Consider the following 25,645-nt stretch of genomic DNA (forward strand, 5'->3'; position numbering starts at 1 on the left):
AATATTACATATGGCATGTGACATTTTTCTGAAATAACTTCCCATTAACTAAATATTTGATTATGTTTCAGAATATAACAAAATCAGAACTAAAAGGGCCTTTCTTCTAGGACTAAAGTCCAGAATTGCTTTGAGAGTCTATAGAGCTGAAAATTTTTCTGAAGTATGAACACATGGTTAGAACTTTATGACCTGAGAGGAGAAAGAATGGACAGACAGACCCACTCTGGCAACTGGTTGATTACAATGACTGCTGAGTTTTAACCTTGAATCTCTCAAGTTGTAATTTTTCCATTTCTATCCATGATGAGGTCTGACACGTTAACATTTTGAAGTAAAATAATGTGAATAACTTTTTTTTTATGTCCTAGCTTCCGAGTATAGCAGAAGAAAGAAAACTGGTACTTTTTATACATTTGTTGAGTCCCAATGAAAATGACAGCGTTTTAGAATCACATTTTGTATTTCACTATTCTTCTAATCAGTATTTATTAAGTGTTCATTATGTACATGATAAAATAATAGGTTCTAGAAAGTAGCAAATATAGAATATATGACAACTGCCCATGAAGAGCTTACAATCTAAAGAGAAAGCATAAAACAAATTTTAAAAGTTTATGTTAAGACAGTACAAAAAGGGGTGGGGAATACACACATTCATTATTCAAACAGAATTTTGAAAACTCCTGACCAAGGATATGCATATATGTACATTACCACATCTAAAGTTATAAAACATTCATAAATGCACAGCAAGAGAAAAAAAAAGCAAAGGAATCCTGCAACTGCTGCTACAAATAGCAACAGGTGCAAGTCTAACTGAGAGCCAATCCAAGTTTAGGAGATAGGAAAGAAAGAGGTCAATAAGCAAGCTTTTAGTGATAGGACAAAAATGAAGATGCACTTTAAGTTAAGCTGCTGGTTAGGAGATGATTACCTGAACTTCTTCAAACTCACTCCAGTACACAGCAGAGGCACTCGTGGAGGCTGTATCTGGGAAGATAAGAAGCTACTTTCCTGTGTGTTCCTTTCATTTTCATTTTAAATCATACATGAATCCAGTGGTGATAAAACTGTGTCATACTATTGTGTTAATGCAAAGATAATGTGTGTATTTTGCATAAATTAACAAATAGATTCAATAGCTGCATTTTTTCCTCTTATGACAAAACGGAATAATAGGACACTCTTATTCTAAGTTTTTAAATCTTCACTATTTAGGTTAAAAAGTGCTTTCTCTGATCATTTTCAAGCTAAATTTACTAGCAGTATCATGTTATGTTACCAGTCTAAGTTCACTGGTTAGGTGATTATACACAGTTCTATATTGTCAATAAAATAACTGCAAACAATACTTAAAAATAAATAAAACTTAACCAGTGCATGGTTAAAATTTGGCTTCCAGAAAAGAAAACATTATAGAACAGGGAAGAGAGAAGAGTTTCAAATTAAATAAATAATCTGAGTGATGGCCACTCAGATAAAGAATCAAAACATACTCTCCTCGACAATAAAAAATTTGACCAAAACATATAAATATATGAAGAGAAAAGGCATGGGGAAAGCCAAAGCAACTATCAGAATGAAAAACAGCAGAAAGAAAGTTTTCCAGTTCCTTAAGAAGGATTTTAAAAAAGAGAAAAAAAGAGTAGGGAAAACTACAAAATTTAAATACATGTGTTTTAGTACACATATTTCATTTTACTGTGTTGAAGTTATTTTTCTCATAAACTCTCCTACCTCATTATTTGAATCTTGAATAACTTTATAGAGGGCTGGTACCAGTGTTTTTTTCCGATGTAAAGTAGCTGCATAATTGGTGATCTGAGTATCAGGTAATGCCTAAAAAACATCAAAGGAAAATAAAAGTGAACTTAATATTTGAGAAGTCAGAATCTTTATTTTAAAGGAGTTCCCCTTAAAAATATTTGTAATAGAGCCAACTAAGAAAAAATTAATTAATACAAGAAATAACCATGAATGTTAGTAAAACAAATTAAGATATACAGGGTGGGGCAAAAGTAGGTTTACAGTTGTAAGTATACAAAACATAGATTTTATTCTTGTATTATTATTTATTATTATATTATATATTTGTATTAGAACTGTAAACCTACTTTTGCTCCACCCTATATAATTCTAACTATTCAACCATAAATATGATTAGAAATCACATATTATGCTAAGATTTGCTGAAATGTCTCATCCTAACCTAATGTACTCTAAAAATGTAGTGTAGGATATATTCCAATTTTTCTATGTTATGTTTACAAAACCCTCATTTCCATATTTTTCATAAATTATAGTTTTCAATCAACTCAAAGAATGATTTTAAGTTACAGGAAATAAAATATAAGGCAAAAGTCCTATTTCTAAGCTTTATTAAAACTTGGAGGCTTCCCCTCTTTTATTCAAATAGTTTAAAATTTATATCCTCTCAAAAATCCTAATAACTATTTTAATTTTTACATATTATCTCTAATCATTATTCACATTAGTGACTTTTTGAAGAGCTGCAGTTATAGAAATGTTATTTCATATTTTGCCATTTCTACCTCATGTCATAATATTTCAGTTTCTCCAAAGAACACACATTCACTGTCTGAATTACTGACATACAGAATCATATGATACATTCTTATCCCCAAGCCAATTTACCTTGAATTCTGATAACCATTCTTCCACAACACCACGTTCAGATCCCAGCATCTTCTTCTACCTTCTGTTACTCTTAACTCTGAAAGAAAAAAAAACAAACCCACTGAATTGAGGAGAGCAATACTATTTACAGAAACTACCAAAGGTAAGAGATGTGCACTTTTCACTAAAGGAGAAACTCGTTTAGTATATACTTTAGAAGAGGAGGCTTACCTTTAGAACAAAATTCAGTTAAATTAAATTTTTTAAAGAGAGAAATCCTATTTTTAATGGTACATTTGAAACCTATTTTCCTAATGCTTTTATATTTCACACAACAATTATACTTTAAGGTGGCAAAAACAAGTTTATTGAGTGAAACTGAACTTCCATTATCCAATGCACAGTCTGGAGTAAGTTATGCATCACAGAATAAACCATGCAACAGATTATAAATGTCAAAGGTAAAAATCAAGGGTCATAAATTTAGCAAACTGATTATAAATGTATGTATACTACATAAAATAAAGCCTTTGAAGAAGGCAGATTTCTGTTTTATAAAATGGAAAAAGGTCCAAGTAGAAAAGTAAGTTATACAATAGTATGTAAACTATAATTCTTTTTAAAATTTACATAAAATATAAAAACAAACAAACAAACCTGGAAGCATATACAGGAATGGGCAAAGTAGATTTACAGTTATTCATATGGAAAAATACAAATAATACAAATAAATCATATCATAATTAATAAATAACACAAGAATAAACCATTTCACAACTGTACACCCACTCTGCCTACCTCTATATATACCAAACTTAAAGTGTCTGCCTCTGAAGGAAGGATTACTGAGGATGTATTAATTATATAACTTTGAATTATTAAAAAATAAATAAGCATGTATTATTTTTATTTTTTAAAAGATTTTATGTATTTATTTTTGGAAAGAGGGGGAGAAACATTGATTGGTTGCCCCTAACACGCATTCAGCTGGCGACCTAGACCGCAAGCCAGACTTGTGCCCTGACTGGGAATCAGGTGATCTTTTGGTTTGCAGACTGGAACTCAGTCCACTGGGCCACACCAGCCAGGGCATGTATTATTTTTAAAGTGAAAAAAATAATAAAAAGTTGTGGTTTTTAATTTAAGGCTCAAAAGGTAACAACTAGAAGAACTAAAGAACTTCTTGTGGGAGGAGTGAAGTGTCTTCAAAGCAACTTAAAGTTTACTAAAAAGACAATTATTTGCTAAGAGTGTGTCAAATTGCACACTAAATTTCTACCTAATGAAAGGAAATTGGATTTTCCAAATCTGCCCCCTCAATCCCAAAAGGATAAAAATATCCCTATATAATGCACTCTACCAAATACTATGTAAGCAAGGAGTATAAAAAGGAGTAATACATGATCCTTATTTTCAAATAGCAAGTGTTTTGAAGATAGACCGATAAACTGAACAGAAAAAGAGATGATAGAGAAACCTACAGATTAAAAGAGATGTAAAAAGAAAAATCAATAACCAAAGTGTGAATGTTATTTGGACTCTGATTCAAACAATTAAAAAGAGCATGACAAGTGGAGGAAGTTGAACATGACAGATTATTTAATGATATTAAATTAAGGATTATAGGTGATTTTTATATTTGATAATTATATCATACCTTTTCAAAAACAGTGCTTATGTCTCAGAGATACATACTGAAATATTTATTAGTGAAATAATGACTGGGACTTACTTTAAAATAATCAGGGACAGAGGGGAGAGCCAAAGGAGGACAGTGCAATGGGTATAGATGAAATATGACTGATCATGATGAGTTGATAGCCACCGAAACTGAGTAATCGCTTACTGACACTTATGCTTCATTACACTATTCTCTCTACTTTGTTACAGGTTTGAAATGTTCCACAATGAACTGTAAGAAAAAATAGAGAATTGATGAACTAACTCTACATATAAGCCATGATATATAAGATACAAAGCAATGGTTCTTAATCTTTTTGAGGAAGCAAAAGCAGAAAGTCACAGACCCTTTCCCCTTTTAAAATATGAACAAAACTATGGATCCCTAATTCAGAAAAAGATAAGTATGATGCTCATATGTACACGATTTTGCAAATAATTTTAGGGAGTTCATAGATATAGTAAAGCCATAGCAGACATGGATCCCATGTTAAAACTCTTGCTGAAGAAATGAGACTCTTAAAAATAACTTCACAAAACAGAGTACAACTACACATTCAAATGATAATGTCCTTCAATGAAGTAATTTTATCAGGTTCATTCATTTATTACAATGACTGTTCAAATCACTGTCAGAATTCCCTTTCAAATATTAAGTGGTATTAAATACTCTTTAAAACCTCGGTCTTCACCTAAAAATGAAGTTTGATATGATTACTGTGCATCTTATTCTATACAAATTCTATCTCAATAAAAATAACAAGCATGGATTCACCATACAGTATAATTTCCAGTTTGAACAACTGTCTAAATATGCTAAGGCAGTTGCCCTGGAAGCTTCTCAAACCTTAAGCAGACATCTGAGCAAAGGAGAATCTGGTCAGAAATTCACTGATCTATTCCATAAATATTTCTTAAGCACAAATCATATGCCAGCTATTATGCTAGGAGCTGGAAATACAATGGTAAACAAAACCAGATGTAGACCCACTCTACTGGAGCATTTGTCTACTGGAGGAGATTATATTTTTGCAAAGAGATGGTAAAGAACGACACACTAAACCATAAAGCAAAGGAAACTAACGCTCATGAAAGCAAAAGAGGCTTCTCTGAGGTAGTGCTTAAATAGAGATATCAAAGATCAGTAGGAGTTAAGTAGGAAAAGAACATTCTAGAAAGAGGGAACAGCCTAGAGGTCCTGTGGTAAGAAAATAATACAAAATTTTTGAAATGTCTGTTCAATATCTGTGAAATATGTCACTGGTATTTTAATAGGGATTGTATTGAATATATAAATTACTTTGGGTAGTATGGACATTTTGATGATGTTAATTCTTCCAACCATGAACATGGTATACGCTTCCGTTTATTTGTGTCTTCTTTAATGTCTTTTTTTAGTGTTGTGTAGTTTTCTGAGTACAGGTCTTTTACCTCCTTGGTTAGGTTTATTCCTAGGTATTTTATTTTTCTTGTTGCTATAGCAAATGGGATTTCTGTTTCTGATATTTCATTGTTGGTGTACACAAATGCCTTTGATATAAATTAGTAGTTGATATTCAATTATTAAATAATTTTAAAATACTTATTATAAATAGTATATGCCTGTAAAACAAAGGCACTAAGAAAGCCCAACTACTTATGCCACCCACTAAGATAAACAGAAATACAGAATCAACCACTTTGTATGTACTTTTCTTCCAGATATACATTTATGTATATGAATGCATGTATGAAAATGTTTGTATACATAGTTTAAATATAGTCATGTATTCATCATACAGTATTCTACAATGTTCCGTTTCAATTGTTAAAAATATATGTAAGACCACCCACTGCACAAATCTTTTTTTGCATTTCAACTGTGTTTTTACCTTTCTTGAAATAATAAAGCATAAAGCGCCAAAGATGTTCCATATTTTTTCCCATCTTCAATATTAAAATGGCTACACAAAAATTCACCAATTTTGATAAGTATTTTTTAAAATTCATCTTGATATGACAGCTGTCACAGCACAATCTAACAAAATTGTTTCAAGTGAAGTTAAAGACAGCTAAGCACTACTAGAGCCACTGGATGGAAAAAATCAAACAAACTTTTTGGCTAACCCAATAATGAAGTGCTTTAAATCAAGATTTCTGTTTTGGGAATAACTTATAAACTAATAAGTTATCTTTTTGCTAACTATAAAGAATTAGAACATTTTTAAAATGTACACCACTATTTTATAGAAAAGGGGAAAAAAGCAACTACAATTACTGATTTTCTTCAAATTCTCTACAAAGAGTATCAATTGCTTTTAAAGTAAAAGAGAAACCCCAGAAACACAAATCTTTTTAATCTGATATATATTGCATCAGAATCCCTAAGTGTAATAGGGCCTGTAACACATATTTTGAAAAATCTCCCCAACTAATCCTAATGACAACCCTCTAGTTAAAAAAAAAAAAAGTATTACATCCAGGTGAAATGTCTTATTTTAAATTACTATCTGCATCTCTCCTATAACCACAAATTTGGAGCACCAAATCACTTTTGTTTCTATCAATACCATTAAAAAATGACTGTGACTTCAATACCTTTTAAAGAAATATAGTGGTATCAATAATTATAATTATTTGACTTTGGGTGGTGGGCACACAGTGCAATATACAGATTGTGTTATCATAGAAATGTACACTTAAAATTTTAATTTTATTAACCAATGTCACCTCAACAAATAAAATCAAAACACCATCATATTTCTTGAGTTCTTTGATACTACTGATTTTAAGACAGTAATTCATTAACAAATTTAAGTAAGTAGAAAAGAAGCAATTATTAAAAATAAAAATACTGACTAACTATAGGACAAGAGCATAAGCTTATCAGTAAAATCACATAGGAATTTAAAAAAATTATCCTTTATGTTTCCAGCCATCTTTGGTCTTTCAACTAGCTACTTGGTACACTCTCCCAGCTCTCATATGGCTGGAACAGACTCAGTTCAAATGCCATCTCCTCAGAGAAGCCTTCCCTGTCTACTTAAATTGTCTCCCCCTAGTTCCTCCTCCCTCCAATCCTTATTGCTCCATTCATTTCCTTCATAGCATTTGGCAAAATATGTAATTATTTTGCTTATTGCTTAGTTCTTATAGTCTGTCTCTTCCACTAGAATCTGTACTTCATAGGGACAGGTGCCATACCAAAAGTGCTAGGCAGACAGCAGGTACTCAAACATCTATTCATTTAATTACTTGTACGCATGAACTCAATGACAGTTTTATTTTTGGCCAGAACAAAACCTGAGATTTCTGCCTGCATTTTTGACTAAAGCTTAATAATTTTATTTTTCCAAATTAAATACAGACAGAAGCTAACAGCTTCTTTAAAATCACTCAGAAACTTTGACAGGTAGATATTCTCCCAGATGCATGAATCAGTCATACCAATCTTGCCCAGGTTTGAAACTGAGAAACTGAGATATTTGGCAATTTTGTTGTCTTTGAATTAATTGGTATGTGTCAGGCAATCTGCTGAGACAATTAATTGTTCATCACAAATCTGTATTATACTATGATATTTTGTAGACATTTTAAGCAACAATTAGGGATGCAAATTCAATTAAAAATTCAACCCTATGTGGCACTACTAATATCAATTGAAATGATAACTGAACAAATGAATACATAAAGCTAAAGTCTCGAAATACATAATAGGGCACGACTTACTGCTATTTCACAATTCACTTGCCTGGTTGCTGAAAAGTTTATTCAGACAAGACATATTCTTATTTCAAAAATGTTAAAATATGAAAAAAGTGTCTTAAAAGTTATTAATGAGCCTATCAAGCATAAACACTGTGTCAGCTGTTTTCTATATTTTATCTGATTTAATGAGAGACAACAGAACAACAGAATCTAGTAGTCTGGAGCAGCAATTCTCAAATTTTTGTCTCTGACCACCTTTCAGTCTTACATTTTAACAGTTTATTAATTCATTTTAAAAATTAAGCCCATTACATGTTAACATAAATAACATTTTTAAATTGAAAATTTACTTTTCCAAAACAAAAACAAATTTCATGAAAAAGTAACATTTTACATTTTTTTCCAAATCTCATAATTGCTTCTGTAGGACTATATTAATCAGAGAATGACAATAAAGAAGGCAAATACTACCCAAGTATTAATATGAAAAATAAGTTTGATGCCATGGACCCACATAACAGATTCCCAGGACATTTTGAGCATGGACTCTGGAGCCAAACTAAGTTTAAGGTCCCTTCCTCTAGCTATGTTTAAATCCTCTTACATTACCAGCTATACTTAAACTGTCTGTACTTTATTTCTCTCATTTCAAAAAGAGAGATAATAGCAGTACTGTACTGCATACTTGGAACAGTTCTTATCAGAAGGTAAACACCATATAAGTATTTCCTACAAGTGTTATATAATTAATCTTCATGATACTATGTGCAATATAATAGGTTCTGTTATTTCCAGCTAATAGATAAGAAAATTAAAGTGTAAAGAGGTTGAATGACCCACACAAGGTAACATAGTTTACGTGGCAGAATTCAGATTTGAATTTAACACCTACTGTGAAGCCTATGATTGAAAAAACTAAACCAGCCCCTTTCTTATAGCTTATACCATTCCCCCCACCATCTTCTATGTCCTGCCCATACCCTTCTTTCAGTTTCTCTATGACTTTACACACATCTTCACCCCAGGATTCTGGGTAGATTGTTTTAGGACTGGAACACTATCTTACTGCTGCTATTTAAATAGGTGGCTCCCACCCTGGTTGAGGAGCTCAGTTGATTAGAGTGTGGTCCCAATACACCAAGGTTGCAGATTCTATCCCTGGTCCGTGCATATACAAGAATTAACCAAATCAATGAAGACATTAAATAAGTGGAACAACAAATCAAAGTTTCTCTCTCTCCTTTCCTCTCTCTCACTCTCTAAAAATACATACATACATACATACCTTAAATAGGTGGCTACTTTCAATCCTGTTAGTATCAGAAGACCTTCCTCCACCACCTTAGCAGTTCTTTATCCCTTCTACAGTATTTTCCATTCCAACAAATATGGTTCATTTCCTTTCCAGAGCTTTGGATTTTGTACCTTGTTTATTAGACCTTATTACTTATTGTCTATCTTCTCCATCAGATTGTAAGTTCCATGAGAACAGGGTCCATTTCTGCTTTCTCATATTTGAGTATTCACTATGCACTCAAAAGTAACAAGCATACTATGGTATCAGGACCTATGTCCGGTACTTAATACATATTTGTTGAATCAATGAACCACACTTCTTCCATGACCTTCAACAGATCACTTAAACTCTTTGGGCTTGTTTTCTACAATGATAAGTTACTTTCTAAATCTAAAATCCTATAAATATATTTTAGTACCTTCATTTGAAAAATAGAATAGTACTGGTTATAGAAAAAACTTTTAAATATGTATTTCTTAACTAGACTCAGTATCTTTTAGTACCTGGAGGAAGCTAGGAACACAGGTATAAATACACTGCAAACTTTATTTAAGCAAATGACACAGAATTCTGAAGATCATTTCTCCTGTTTTATAGCAGACCCATTCCATCACCTGGTATATATAAAAACTCTCTGTAAGAGCAAAAATCAAGCTGATATTCCAACGTGCAGCTCAATTCAGCCCATGCTGCTTTACTCCCAGAGTGTATAACAAAGTAAAGAGGATATCACGGAAGATAATTTTCTTTTTAGTGACCATGGAAATGGCGACCTTTATTAGCCAGCCCTAATAAAATATAATGAACAAAATAATGAACTGCTGGAACATGATCTGAAGGAGGTCAATAACTAATTGCTGGGGAGCAAACTCAGAGTACTTGTATAGTAGTATGATAAGCTCTTCATTACCTACATGGATAAAAATTGTCTTAGCTGACAATCAGCACATAACTTTTTAGGAATTGCCAATTTACAGAGAATCAGAATGTAAGCGATGGTGCGGCCAAATGGTTGAAGAGTATGGGCTCTGTTCAGTGATAGACTGCCAGAGTCTGAATTCTAGCTCCACGACCTACCAGCTATGTGTCCTTGGGACACTTACTTAGCTTCTCTTTATAAAATGGGGATACTATAAGTACCTATGTCAAAGTTTTTTTTTTAAGATTAAATAAGTTACATCAGTGAGCAAAACTAACTATAAGGGTTTCTTAAGGGTTTCTGGTGGACCAAAATTTTGAATAAACAAAGCTACACAAGTATCAGGACAACATATAAGAGTAAAAAGTGAATTCGCAACTATAGATTTTCAAACTTAGGTCAAAGACTATTTAGATTAAGTTTGAAATTTAAACATGTAAAATGTGCTGTTATTTGTAAATACCAAGTTCCCTAAGGAAAAACCTACAGCTATACTGTCCAATATAGCAGGCACTAGCTGCAAGTAGCTATTTAAATTTAAATTAAAATAAAATAAAATTTAAAGATTTAATTCCTTAGTTACCCTAGCTATATTAATTTCAAGTGCTCAGTAGCTTTATGTGGTTTGTGTCTCCCATACTGGACTGCACAGGTAAAGAACACAGATATCATCATGGAAATTATACATGAATCTAGATATAGCTGAATAATAGTCACACTGAGTAAATTTGATAAATCAATAACTGTACAGTTTAAGTCACAAAAAGGTTAAAATACACAACTATTAAAAACAAAACACTTCCAAAAGTAAATTTCAAAATGCATTAAGATGTGATTATTTCAACTCTCCTAGGTAAAATTGCTTTAAAAATAGAAGATACCTACCAAAGATTACCCAAAATTCTAACATGTCTAACTGTATGGGAAATTCATGCTTTATCCTTTAAAAAGTTAAATTCTATAATTTTTACCTCTGTTCTGAGATCAATTTTCTAAAGGAGGAGGTGGCACAGGAATGCAGCACAGTTCAAGTATGGAATTCATTTGTTGAGACTTAAATATTTTCCAACCCTATAAAAAATGAAAACAGAAAACTGTAAAATATTGTGAAATATTCTCAAGAATGTAATACAGAGAAGAAAGAATAATTTTGGTAAGACATTTATAATGTAGTTTATCTAATTTAAAAAATAATTAGGGACTCAAAAGTTTCCATAATAACTAGCATATACTTTTGTGCCGCTACCAAACCAATTAAAAACAAAACAAAACATTAGATTTAGAGAAATGAAGTATGAGTTTTAGTTTCATATTAGTTGTTAATTATCTGTAAGACCTTGAGCAGGTTACTTAAATTTTCTGGAGCCTCGCTTAACTAATCTAGAAAATTAAGATATCCAACTAATAATTCTTTGAATCCAATAGTATAGTGATTTCTCTCTCTCTCTCTCTCACACACACACACACACGCAAACAATCATTAAAACTTTAACATACACCCTAGCTGGTGTGGCTCAGCAGAGTGAGCACTGGTGTGGGAATCCAAGGGTTACCGCTTTGATTCCCAGTCAGGGCACATGCCTAGGTTGTGGGCCAGGTACCTAGAAGGGGGCGTGCAAGAGGCAACCACACATTGATGTTTCTCTCCCTCTCTTTCTCCCTCCCTTCCCCTCTCTAAAATAAATAAAATCTTTTAAGAAAATTTTAACATACAGTATAAAAACAAGCTTAAATACTAAGTATCAATGAACATAAAATCTTTTTACATGAGTTTTAAGAACTGAAAATTTTATCATTTTAAAAAGAACACAGAAAATGCTATTACTTGAATTTTTGGTACAAAAAGTTAAAAGTTTTTTGACCAGAGAGAATCATTTTCAAATTGCTAATGGTATACTTTTTTTCACAAACTGGTAATTATTTGCATATAGTTGTTGATCACATGATGCTCTACCTCTTTGATTCAAAACTGTATCACAACTCTAAATCTAAAACACCAAAAGAAAATTAACATTTTAAAATATGTTCACTAAATAAAATGCGATTTGTTTAAATACAAAAAATACATCAATAAAATTCTCTTGAAATTTAATTATCATTAAATTCAATGGTTTTCAAACTAAAGATGTGTCAGGACTTCCTACCCCAACCACAGCGGCTGACTTTCTTATTTATTGCAGTTGGCAGAATCATAGTACTAACTAGTCTAACAGACTACAGTACTTAATATCTTCAGTTCTCAGAAACCTGTATACAAGTTTATTACTCCTATTATTAAACCTCTCTAGAGTGGGGAGTATTTCTCAGTTGTGTTTGTATTTCTAGTTCCTAATAGGGCCTAGCACATGGTTAGCACTAATTCATGTCTACTGAATAAATGCCTTAAGAGCAACAACTGGTCAGTCAGTAGCAGACTTAGCAGAGAAGTCAGGAGGCAAGTATGGCAAAGATTACTAGTTCCCCAAGACAGGGATGTCCACTCTTACCACTCTTAGTCAACATAGTACTGGAAGTCCTCACCACAGCAACCAGACAAGAAGAAATAAAAGGCATCCAAATTGAAAAGGAAGAAGTAAAATTGTCATTATTTGCAGATGACATGATACTTTATATAGAAAACCCTGCCCTGACTGGCGTAGCTCAGTGGATTGAGTGCAGGCTATGAACCAAAGTGTCGCAGGTTCAATTCCCAGTCAGGGCAAATGCCTGGGTTGCAGGCCATGGCCCCCAGCAACCGCACATTGATGTTTCTCTCTCTCTCTCTCTTTCTCCTTCCCCTCCCTCTCTAAAAATAAATAAATGAAATCTTAAAAAAAAAAGAAAAAAGAAAAAGAAAACCCTAAAGATTCCACCAATAAACTACTAGGACTGACAAATGAATTCAGTAAAGTACTAAGATGCAAGATATCCAGAAATCAGTTGCATTTCTATACAGCAATAATGGTTATCAGAAAGGGAAACTAAAATCCCATTTACAACTGCATCAAAAAAATAAAAAAAAACTTGGAATAAAGTTAACCAGGATATAAAAAACCTGAACAGTGTTCTGTACTCAGAACACTGTAAGATACTGAAAAAAGAAACTGAAGAAGATGCAGATAAGTGGAAGCATATACTGTGCTCATAGATATGAAAAATTAGCAGCATTAAAATGTCCACACTACCCAAAGTAATCTATAGATTCAATTCAATTCCTATCAAGACACCAATGGTGTATTTCACAGAACTAGAACAAATATTCCAAAAACTTATATGGAACCACAAGACTGAACAGCCACAGCAATCTCAAGAAAGAAGAACAAAGTTGGAAAAATCATGCTACCTATATCAAACTATACTATAAAGCCATAGTAATCAAAACAGCATGGTACTTCTGGTCAAGATGGCAGCATAGGTAAACACAGCTCACCTCCTCGCACAACCACATCAAAATTACAACTAAATTACAGAATAACCATCACTCAGAACCATCAGAAATCCAGTTGAATGGAAGTGTGAAAACTATGGAATTAAAGAAACCATATCCATGCAGACTGGTGGGAGGGAGGACATGCAGAACTGGCTGGTCCCAAGCAATTCCTCTTAAAGAACCCAAACATGGACTCAGCTACTGAGACTCACTCCCTCTGAGCTCTAGCACCAGGATATTGGCTTGAAAGGCACCAGTGGCATACAGGAAGGAAGTGAAGGGTCTGGCATTAAGGCAAGAGCTAAGGGACAGCTTTCTCCCACACAGAGAGGTCACTGTCCCTATTCTGAACCTTCCCCTCACAGAGCCACAGAGCTGGCAGAAGGGTACCATTATCTGAGACTCCATCAACTTAATAACACTGAATGCCCTCCCCTGGAGATCCCCAACTTATGGGCCCACCCAAGATGTTACAGAGACTTTTCCATTTGAATAACTATTATTGGTTTATGCTTCACGACTTCCTAAATCCTCTAAAACAAACAACAGTCAGCCTCAGTGAGCTCCCAGCCCCTGTACCTCTTGCTAAATGGCCCAAGGCCTGGAACTAGCTGCACCCAGCCTACATTCACAGTTTATATTCTCCTGGGAATCACCAAGCTCAGCACCAGTAGCAACCAGCACAGACTGCTTTATAGCCCAGGTAGGGTGGCCCTGGGTTAAAACACAGGTAGGGGCTGACCTTGGCCTGCACCACCCAAGAAACCATAGAATCTGTGCACCAGGTGGACAGTTGTAGACTGCGTTGGAACACTACCACCCTGTGCCTGCACAGCTGATCCTTCACAGATGGTGGAGGTTGGTGGCTGACTGGCCTGGGTAAATCCCTCCCACTGATCTTGAATGCCAACAGCATTCAAGGCTCAACTACAAGAGGCAGATATACTCTGCCCAAACAAAAGATGCTTCATGAGTACCCAGATTGGGTGATAGGAGAGGCCAAAACCAAGGAGTTAAAGAAACATTTATCCAGGCTGGTGTGCCGAGACAAAGAAATAGTGCCCAAATGAAAGAAGAGATCAAAACTTCACAAAAAGAACTAAGCAACGAGGAGATAGACACCCAATTTGACGCAGAGTTCAAAACACTGGCAATCAAGATGCTCACAGAATTGATTGAGCTCGGTCACAAAATGAAGGAAGAAACGAAGGCTATGCAAAGTAAAATAAAGGAAAATATACAGGGAACCAACAGTGAAGGGAAGGAAACCAGGACTCAAATCAATGATTTAAAACAAACGAAGAAATAAAAATCCAACCGAAACAAAAAGAAGAAACAAAAACTCAAAAAAGTGAGGAGAGGCTGAGAAAGCTCTGGGACAACTTTAAACATTCCAACATCTGAATCATAGGGGTGCCAGAAGGACAAAAGGAAGAGCAAGTAATTGAAAACTTATTCAAAAAAATAATGGAGACCTTCCTCAACCTGGCAAAGGAAGTAGATGTCCAGGAAGTCCAGGAAGCTCAGAGTCCCAAAAAAGTTGAGCCCAAGGAGGAACACATCAGGACACATCATAATTAAGTTACCCAAGATTAAAGATAAGGAGAAAATCTTAAAAGCATCAAGAGGAAAGGAGAGAGTTACTTAGAAAGGAGCTCCCATAAGGTTATCAGCTGATTTCTCAAAAGAAACCTTGCAGGCAAGAAGGGGCTGGAAAGGAGTATTCAAGGGGCTGGAAAGTCATGAAAGGCAAGGACCTGCATCCAAGATTACTCTATCCGGCAAAGCTATCATTTAGAATGGAAGGGCAGATAAAGTGCTTCCCAGATGAGGTCAAGTTAAAGGAGTTCATCATCACCAAGCCCTTATTTTATGAAATGTTAAAGGGACTTATCTAAGAAAAAGATGATCAAAACTATGAACAGTAAAATGACAACAAACTTGCAGCTAAACAACTGAACCTAAAAAAAAAAACCAACCAAACAACTAGAACAAGAACAGAATCACACAAATGGAGATCACATGGAGGGTTATCAGTGGAGTAGGGTAGAAGGGTGGGGAAAGGTACAGGAATAAGAAGCAAAATAGGTAAACACAAAATAAACAGTGGGAGGTTAATAATAGTATAGGAAATTGAGAAGCCAAAGAACTTATGTGTACGACCCACAGACATAACTGGGGGCGGGATGGGGGTGGAGCTGGAGAGTGGGGAGTGCAGAAAGGAGAGAGATATGAGGAAAAAAAATTGGGACAACTGTAATTGCATAATCAATAAAACATACTTTTAAAAACTTGATTATTATTTATGTATTTTAATATATTTTATTGATTATGCTACTGCAGTTGTCCCATTTCCCCCCTTCACTCCCCTCCACCCTGCACAACCTCTCCCACCCACATTCCCCCCTTTAGTTCATGTCCATGTGTCATAAGTTCTTTAGCTTCTACATTTCTCATACTATTCTTGCCCTCCCCCTATTTTCTACCTATCATCTATGCTACTTATTCTCTGTACCTTTCCCCCTCTCTCCTCCTCCCACTCCCCTGCTGATAACCCTCCATGTGATCTCTATTTCTGTGGTTCTGTTCTTGTTCTAGTTGATTGCTTAGTTTGTTTTTGTTTTAGGTGTGGTTGTTAATAATTCTGAGTTTGTTGTCATTTTACTATACATGTTTTTTATCTTCTTTTTCTTAGATAAGTCCCTTTAACATTTCATAAAATAAGGGCTTGGTGATGATGAACTCCTTTAACTTGGCCTTATCTGAGAAGCACTTTATCTGCCCTTCCATTCTAAATGAAAGCTTAGCTGGATAGAGCAATCTTGGATGTAGGTCCTTGCCTCTCATGACTTGGAATACTTCTTTCTAGCCCCTTCTTGCCTGCAAGGTCTCTTTTGAGACATCAGCTGACAGTCTGATGGGCACTCCTTTGTAGGTGACTGTACCCTTATCTCTTGCTGCTTCTAGAATTCTCTCCTTCATTTTTACCTTGGCTAATGTAATTATGATGTGCCTTGGTGTGTTCCTCCTTGGGTCCAACCTGTTTGGGACTCTCTGAGCTTCCTGGACTTCCTGGAAGTCTATTTCCTTTGCCAGATTGGGGAGCTTCTCCTTTATTATTTGTTCAAATAACTTTTCCACTTGTTGCCCTTCCTCTTCCCCTTCTGGTACCCCTATTCGGATGTTGGAATGTTTAAAGATGTCCTGGAGGTTCCTAAGCCTCTCCTCATTTTGTTGAATTCTTGTTTCTTCTTTCTTTTCTGTTCAGTTGTTTCTTTCTTCCTTCTGGTCCACTCCACTGATATGAGTCCCAGTTTCCTTCCCATCACTATTGGATCCCTGTGCATTTTTCTTTATTTCACTTTATATTCACAAGAATAGTATGAGAAATGTAGAAGCTAAAGAACTTATGACACATGGACATGAACTAAAGGGGGGGAATATGGGTGGGAGGGGGTGGGCAGGGTAGAGGGGAGTGAAGGGGGAAAATGGGACAACTATAATAGCATAATCAATAAAATATATTAAAAAAAAAAGAATCAAAAGGCAAATAGAGAGCTTCCCAGACAAGAAAAAACAAAAGGAGTTCATCATCACCAAACTATTATTATAGAGAATGTTAAAGGCATTTTTAAGAAAATTAGATGATCAAAGTATGAACAATAAAATGGCAAAAATAAATATCTATTAAGAATTGAATCTAAAATACAAACTAAGCAAACAAGAAGAACAGAGACAGAATCATGGATACAGAGAGGGTTATGGTGGTTTCCAGGAGGGAGGGGTTGTGGGGGAATGGGTGAAAAGGTGAGGGGATTAAGAAGTATAAATAGGTAGTTACAGAACAGCTATGGGGATATAAAATACAGTATAGGAAATTAAGTAGCCAAAGAACTTATATGCATGACCCATGGACATGAACAGTGGTGTGGGGACTGCCTGAGGGAGTGGGGGTTGTTGGGTATAGGTGGGCAAAGGGGGAAACACTGATATAAATGTAATATAAGTAAAATATAAGTAAATAAAAGTATAAGTAAAATATAAGTAAAAATACAAGTAAAATATAAGTAAAAAAACATTATGGTACTGGCATAAAAACATATAGTCCAATGTAAGTGAATAGAGAGCCCAGTAAATACCCATACCTTTATGGTCAATTAATATTTAATAAAGGGAGCAAGGACATACAATGGGGTAAAGACAGTGTATTCAATAAATGGTGTTGGGAAAATTGGACAGATATATGCAAAATAATAAAACTAGACAACCATGTTCTCACATCACATGTAAGAATGAAGTCAAAATTGATTAAAGATGTAAATATTAGACTCAAACCATAAAAATCCAGAAGAAAGGATAGGCAGTGAAATTGCAGACATTTTTGTAGCAACATTTTTTCTGACATAACTCCTTGGGCAAGGAAACAAAAAGAAAAAATAAACAAATGGGACATCAAACTGAAAATTTTATGCACAGCAGTGGAAGCCATCAACAAAATGAAAAGGCAACCCACAGAATGGGAGAATGTATTCACCAGTCTATCTGATAAGGAGTTAATATCCAAAGTTTATAAAGAACTAATAAAAAACACCAAAAAAACAAATAATCCAATTAAAAATGGGCAAAGGATCTGAATAGACACTTTTCCAAGGAGGATATATAGATGACCAATAGACACATGAAAAGATGCAAGATGCTCAATGTCACTAATCATCAAAGAAACGCAAATTAAAACCGCAGTACTTCACCTCATACCTGCCAGGATGACTATCATCAGTCAACCAACAAATACGTATTGGCAAGGATGTGGAGAAAAGGGAACAGTCATGCAACATTGGTGGGAATGCAGACTGGTGCTGCCACTGTGAAAAGCAGTATGGAGTTACCTCAAAAATTTTAAAAAAGAAACTGCTTTATGACTCAGTGATTCCACTTTCAAGAATTTACCTGAAAAAACCCAAAATACTAATTTGACAGAATATATGCTCCCCTATGTTCATTGCAACATTATTTACAATAGCCAAAATTTGGAGGTAGCCCAAGTACCCATCAGTAGATGAGTGGATAAAAGAGCTGTGGTAGAATACTACTTAGCCATTAAAAAAAAAAAAAAGAAGAAGAAGAAGGAGCCCTGGCTGGTGTGGCTCAGTGGACTGAGCACTGGATTGCCAACCAAAGGGTCGCCGGTTTGATTCCCAGTTAGGGCACATGCCTGGATTGCGGGCCAGGTCCCCAGTTGGGGGCTCATGAGAGGCAACCACACACTGATGTTTATGTCTCTCTCTTTCTCGGAAAATAAAGAAAATATTAAAAAAAAAAGAAAGAAAAAGAAAAAAAGAAGGAAATCTTGCCTTTTGTGAAAACATGGATGGACCTGGAGAGTATTATGCTAAGTGAAACGAGCCAGTCAGAGAAAACACAAGTACCATATGATCTCATATGGGGAATCTAATGAACAAAATAGAAACAGACTCATAGCTGTCAGAGGGGAGGTTGGTAGGGGCTGGGTAAAAAAGGTGAAGGGATTAAGCAAAAAAACAAAACAAGACCAAAACAAAACTCTCATAGACAGATAACAGTACGGTCATTACTGAAGGGAAATGGGGAAGGGGTGGGTAAAGGAGAAATAAATGGTGACGGAAAGAGACGTGAGCTGGGATGGTGAACACACAATACAATATATAGATGATATAGAACAGTGTATCTTAAACCTATATAATATTATTAACCAATATGACCCCAATAAATTCAATTACAAAATTTCCACCATGTGATTTTTCTCTTTAACCACAAGTTGTTTATTAATAAATTTTCAAAGTTTCTACCTCCCAAAAGATCACTAGTCCCCATTTAATACAGATTCCCACCCCAGGCCCCACTGTTCTTTCTAGTCTATACGCTCAGCTAAAAGTCACTTCTGAACCTTACTTATGGCCAAATGACTTAAGTCCTGATCAATCTGATCAGAGGAAATATTGTATGGGGAATTCTAGAAATGTTTCTTAAAAGTATAAGGCATGCCCTTTTTGTCCTTTGCCTTTCTTTCTCCTTCCTTCTGCCTAGAACATGAGTGTGATCACTGGATAACCATTCTTTGACCTTGAAAATGGAAGCCACATGCAAAAAAGAGAGGAGACTGGGTCTCTGACAACTCTAGAGTTGCCGTATCAGTCCTACACAGCCAATTTCTGAATGTTTTTTCACAAGCCAAAAATAAATTACTCTTTTTTTTTAAGATTTATTTATTTTTAGAGAGAGAAGGGAGAGAGAAAGAAAAGTCGAGAAACATTGATGTACACGAGATACATCAATCGATTGCCTCTCAAATGGCCCCAATTGGGGACCTGGCATGCAACCCAATCAGGCATGTGCCCTGACTGGGAATCAAATTGGCAACCTTTCAGTTCTCAGGCCGGCACTCAATTCACTGAGCCACACCAGCCAGGGCTAAATTACTATCTTGTTTAAGCAATGGTTATTTCTTATCTTTGTTTCTAGTAGCCAACCACAATTCCTGACTAATAATGTAAGAAAGAGACTCTGGCAACAAATATGTGGTCTAAGATACCAACAGCCATCTCAGCTATGCTTCAGTCTGATAAAGTGTAAGGTATTTCCACAGAAATGGGAGTAAAGTAGAAGGCAAGCCTGAACAAAGAGCCTGTACTCTGTGACTGTACACCACCATTAGAGTCCAGTTGGAGGGATGTTACTGTAGTTTAGTACACTGACAAGCTTTCATAATACAGTATTGTAACTTCTTGCCAACCTTTGGGAATTTTGTTTTAGAAAAGTAATTTGGCATATAAAACTATGATCATAAAGACCAAATTATATAAAAATAAGAGGTTAAGTTTAAACTTTTCAAATAAAAAAATGAATGACCTTTCTTCAGATTAACCTTCTTCAAGTTTTCAGGAAACACTGCTATTGCACAACAATCAGATAAGGTTGATTCTCTTACATATCACGCAGACTACTTCATGATTTCCAAATGCCTCACCTTGTTTGCCACTTAATGTCTTTTGTACTTGGGTATTTGTTTCTACTATTAAGCCTCGGCAAAACTTTTCACAAATTTTTATAGCAATTGTGTCATTTTTGGACTTTTTTTCATCCTTAAATTAAGAAAACAGAAAATAGTCCCATCTCTACATGGACCACTGTTATGGACATTTTTGCATCCCACCAAAATTCATATACTGAAATAGTAACCTGCAACGTGATTATATTAAAAGGTGAGGCCTTTGAAAGGTGATTAAGTCATAAAGGTAGAGTTCTCCTGAATGGGATTAGTGCCCTTATAAAAGAGGCACCCAAAGAGCTCTCTTACCCCTTCTGCCATGTGATGGTACAGTGAGAAGACAGCCATCACAGAATAAGGAAGTGGGCCCTTGGCAGGCACACAATTTTCTGGCACCTTGATCTTGGACTTACCAGCCTCTAGAACTGTGAGAAATAAATGTCTGTTGTTTAAGCCACCCAGTCTGTGGTACTTTGTCATGGCAGCCCAAACTGGTTGAGACAGAGGTCCTTCCAATAGAATATGGTAAAAGGCCATTATATTAACATAAGTTCAAAGCCTAAGCCTCAAACAGGCCTTGCAACCTTGCAGCCATGCAGCTTCCACCTTCACCTGTTTAGGACACTACCCTGAGAATGCTTTATAAGAATGCCAGTAGCCTACTAGAGGAGGGGAAGCCACACAGAGAAGACTGTAGCACTTTAATAACAGACAAGCAACACCAACTACAAACATGTGAGTGAGGATATCTTGGACCTTCCAACGCAGTCAACTCTCCAAGTAGATTCAACTGAATGGGACAGGCAAATGAAACCAACAGAGGAACTGTTCAGCCAACCTATAGAATCATGAAAAATAAATCTTTTTGTCTTAGGTCATTAACTTTTGGGATGGTGTGTAAGGCTGCAATACCAAACAAACTCTAAAACAATACTTTAATAGTTTCTTGAAGTTGAGAAAAATTACTTGAGATTTTTGTTTTTATCCTTGATTGACCTATTATAATATCCTGGAGGTCATGCTGACTCCAATGCTTCATTCCACTACGATTAAAAAACAGAAATTAATGTATGAAGGTACAATGGGGAGACGTTAAAAGAGTTTTGTGTGAAGTGACCAAAATGTGATAGGCACTCTGGTTGCATTATAGAATGGCCTAGAGGGAAGAAAGACTGAGAGTAAGGTGACCAATAAGAAGACTGTTAGAATGGTCCTAGTGAGAGGCATAGTAAGAAGTTAGAGGCCTGACATATCACTGCTGCTGCTATTATATTTATTATGTAGTATGATGCACCAAGTACTGTAATAAGAAACTTACATATACTTGCTTATTTAATCCTTAAACAACCCTTTAAAATTTTTTTAAATATATGACATAATTGAGTTTTTACTCCTTTCTCCAAAATTAAAGTATACACATTTGCTTTTTCTAGTACTTGTCTTTGTGGCAGACAGATACTCAAATAGAAAGTCTAGAATACATAAAAATGAACCATGAATTTCTAAACAGGACCTCTGTCAAAGTCAACACATTCACAATTCCAAGTTTTACTATGTATCACTGAGTGAATGTTTATGCAAAAGCTAAATGTATATCTTCTTTGTATCATTACAATATTGCCAAAAGACCTTTAACTGAGAAAATTTCCAATTCTTATTTTCCAATTGTAGCTTGATTCTAGAATTAGACAGCTTTCAGACACATTGAGAGAACAAGATATAAGTAAATATCTGTGCAAGTTAGCACAGGTCTGAATCATGAAAGAAATTATCTTGGTTTACGGAAAGCAGCTAAATGCCAAGTACAAACTAATCTAAACCAAAACATTCAGCAAGATTTTTATTTCTGGCAACTTTAGTTCCTAACTAGAAAATCTATCCCAGCTATGACATTTAAGGGTGAAAATTTATTGAGCTATAAAAATATTGGTAGATTTGGCAGCCCTTTCTCTCAAGCAGAAACTACTGTTACTGGTTCATATCACGAGTAAGAGAGCTTTGAATTAGATCAATGATTTGAAAGTGGAAGTCAATGATGAACCATATCATCTGGAGACTTTTTTTCTTCAAAATATGTATATCTACCTTCCTTCACATTCATCCTACCACTAAGATTCTGAAAGGTCGTGGAGATGATGTGTGTGTGCCTTTTTAAAAAAAACTCCTCAATTATTCTGAATATATTTATAAACTCCACTTTCACTGAGATTTTCTGAATTAGGTCCAACTCTACTTTAACATTGTATCAATAGCAGGCAAAAGGAGCAGAGCTACAAAGTGACAAGGATTCAGTAGAAGGCTCTGCAGATTAAGGGGCTGTACTCACACCAGCTGTACGCCGCCTTCAGAGCTTTCTGTGCCAGCTCCCTCCAGAATCCATTGTATCACATTTTAGACAACAGCAAATGTTCAGTTCATCATTTTGAGAAAAGCACATAGTCTACTAGCCAGACAAAAATGTAAAAAAGAAGCTATTCTGGGTATCAAAAAAACTAAGAAGTCATATACACTGAAACATAAGAATTCATTTGTTCTTGCATTGAAAGAACAATAACAAAGTACTATGTTGTGCAGCTGATAACTTTTTGGGATTCATTATTTTCTGCTCATGGTTCATCATTTTAGTTTTTTTATTACTTAGCATCTGTTTTTCTATTATAAAGCTCAGTCAGGCTGAAAATCTTAATTATCTTAAAACTTACTAAACTACTATAAGATGCCAAAACTGTATTAAAAACAATCAAATAGACTAAATCTATTGCATGTGAAGGTCGCTTAAGAGTTGGATTTAAAAACAAGCTTTCAAGGTCCATTTTAGGGCAAACAATTATACTTTCTTATAGCCATTGTTTCAAATTCCTTATAAGAGCTCCAATACTGAAATGTGTCAGAAAAATGGACTTCTAATTATGTATAAATAATCAGCCAATTATTATTATATTTTAATTTGGACTAGTGTTTCTTAAATCACTTGATAATTTCCTACTCAATTGTTCAACTTTATTGCATTCTACAATGACACCTACTGGCCATTCAAAATCAGCCATTAGTTCTCTGAGACAGCTCTAGTAGGCTGATTACATAACAAGACATACACACACACACACACACACACACACACACACACACCCCACTACATAGAAGCAGATTTGTTCACAGGTATTCACACTACTAAAATAGAAGCAGAACTATTCTTTGTGACTGAGAGATAGTATTATCCCTGCAAAAAAGTAAAAAGGCAACGAGACACCCCGTGTCAAAATTTTAATCTAAAACAGTGATAAATATTGCAGTACTCCCAACATTTCAGAACTAACAAATAAACTCCAAAGACCCACCTCTCCTTACCAAATGATATTTAGACAAATAAATGAATTTTTTATTTAGGTTCTGGTATATACTAATATAAACTATAATCAGAAAAATGAAAATTATAGTACACTTGCTAATACTACATTAGTCCTTATATTCTAAGTAAAAGGCAATGTTTCAATCAGCTTACATTTTACCAATTTATAATGCTTCTTTGAAAACTGTTTTCCAGCGAGCTATGGAACCAAGTTTTTAATGTAATTTGTCTTTCCATAACATACTTAATGAAATTCTTATATTAATTATACATTTCATTGTGCAAGAGTGAATTATTAAACCCAGGAAAAAACATAATTCAGTTATTAATGTCTGTAAATACATTTTACCTGAGTCAAGATAAATAAATAATCCATAACTAATAAATAATCCATAACTAGTTTCTCAGATTTACACAGCAAGTTACTTAAAGGATGACTTTTGTATTCCCCCTTCTCCATTTAAACCACCACGTTATTTTCAGACCTCTAACATCCACAATATCTAGGGGTAAAAATCTAACAACGAAATTTCCAGTCATTTTCCAATCTGCACTTACCTCCCACTATAGATTTTTGAGGCTCTCCACTTTCCTGAAGATGAGAAAAAGTATTTGTAATCAGCTTTGACCCTCAAAACAAATAAATTCATGAACTACAAAACGTGAACCTGGCCACGTTCATCTCAAACTAACGAGTCTCTCAACCCAAGTCCATATTTGGGATAAGGTCTTCGTGACTATCTTATCCTTCACACGTCTACTCTTATAGAGCCTGCGAGGCTCTCTGTAACCAACGAAAAAACTATTCTGACACATCAATAGGTTACCGGACCTCCTTTTCCAAAGAGACAACCTAGTTTTTAGGGTATACAACAGCCAAGGGTTATATAATGTACTCGTGTAGCTATAAAGAGTTTCAAGGATCTGACGGCCAGTAAATATCTTTCTTCTCTGCTTCCCCTTCCCACCCCCCAAAAAGGCCCTAGGATTTCTCTCGGGTGCCTGCAATGCCGCATCCTTTTATCTGAGCTTCGTGCAAAAAATTTCTCCAGCCCTCACGACACTGTCTTCTTCCCGCCTCCTTCCTCTGGTTGCTGGTGCCACCGCAGCCCCCCACGCCCTAGGCCCCCAGCGTCACCGCACTGGGCTCAGCCGCCACCCGCCTCAGCTGCCTTCTCCTCCTCACGACCCTCCCAAGCGGCTACCTGGTCTACGACAGGTTCCGGAACCACCAACACTGCGGCTACCACCTTCCCAAACCACCCTCGTCAGATCCCCTCTATATATGTAGATCCCATCTGCAGCCGGAGGAGGTGAAAATCCCTCCTGAGGAAGCCCTCTGCGTCCGCCAAAGACAGCGTAGCTGCCTACCTGTCACCCCGCTGTCTCTGGCTTCTAACCGCCACCGCCTCCCGCAGCCGCCAGCCCACTGCAGCGCAATAACCAGCCCACCCACTGGGTGAGTCCACGCTTTAACAACAGCCTCACTTATTGGCTGCAGGATGTCCACGGCCCACCCCTCTGTTCAGTGGCTAAGGATTCCGGTCTCCAAGCGCGGAAAACAGATCCTCTCTCCCGCCCTTCTGCCCTCCACAATTTCTCTTTTTGAAGATAGACTACGGATACACAGATGTGCGGAA

At 35.5% G+C, this 25,645-nt stretch overlaps 1 protein-coding gene across 5 annotated transcripts in view; it reads right to left on the bottom strand.

Annotated features, from left to right (window-relative positions):
* Nucleotides 1–25,513, bottom strand: part of FAM126B (family with sequence similarity 126 member B) — a 59,524-nt gene extending 34,011 nt beyond the window's left edge. For 2 of the 5 annotated variants that reach the window (XM_045847684.1, XM_045847681.1), the window contains exons 1-5: nucleotides 25,377–25,513; nucleotides 24,564–24,597; nucleotides 11,195–11,294; nucleotides 2,659–2,737; nucleotides 1,741–1,842 (exon numbers count right to left, since the gene is read on the bottom strand). In XM_045847684.1, the coding sequence (XP_045703640.1) occupies nucleotides 1,741–1,842; nucleotides 2,659–2,709 (153 nt within the window). In that variant the 5' untranslated portion in view covers nucleotides 2,710–2,737; nucleotides 11,195–11,294; nucleotides 24,564–24,597; nucleotides 25,377–25,513. Of the gene's footprint in view, nucleotides 1–937; nucleotides 994–1,740; nucleotides 1,843–2,658; nucleotides 2,738–11,194; nucleotides 11,295–24,563; nucleotides 24,598–25,210; nucleotides 25,347–25,376 lie in introns of those variants that run through there. The other 3 variants (XM_045847682.1, XM_045847683.1, XM_045847685.1) reach the window with 3 other exon arrangements.
* Nucleotides 25,514–25,645: the final 132 nt, after the last annotated feature.

This window comes from Phyllostomus hastatus, unplaced genomic scaffold (assembly GCF_019186645.2).
Source record: "Phyllostomus hastatus isolate PE091 unplaced genomic scaffold, TTU_PhHast_1.1 phas_contig_57, whole genome shotgun sequence".
In the NCBI taxonomy this organism is placed as follows: Eukaryota; Metazoa; Chordata; class Mammalia; order Chiroptera; family Phyllostomidae; genus Phyllostomus; species Phyllostomus hastatus.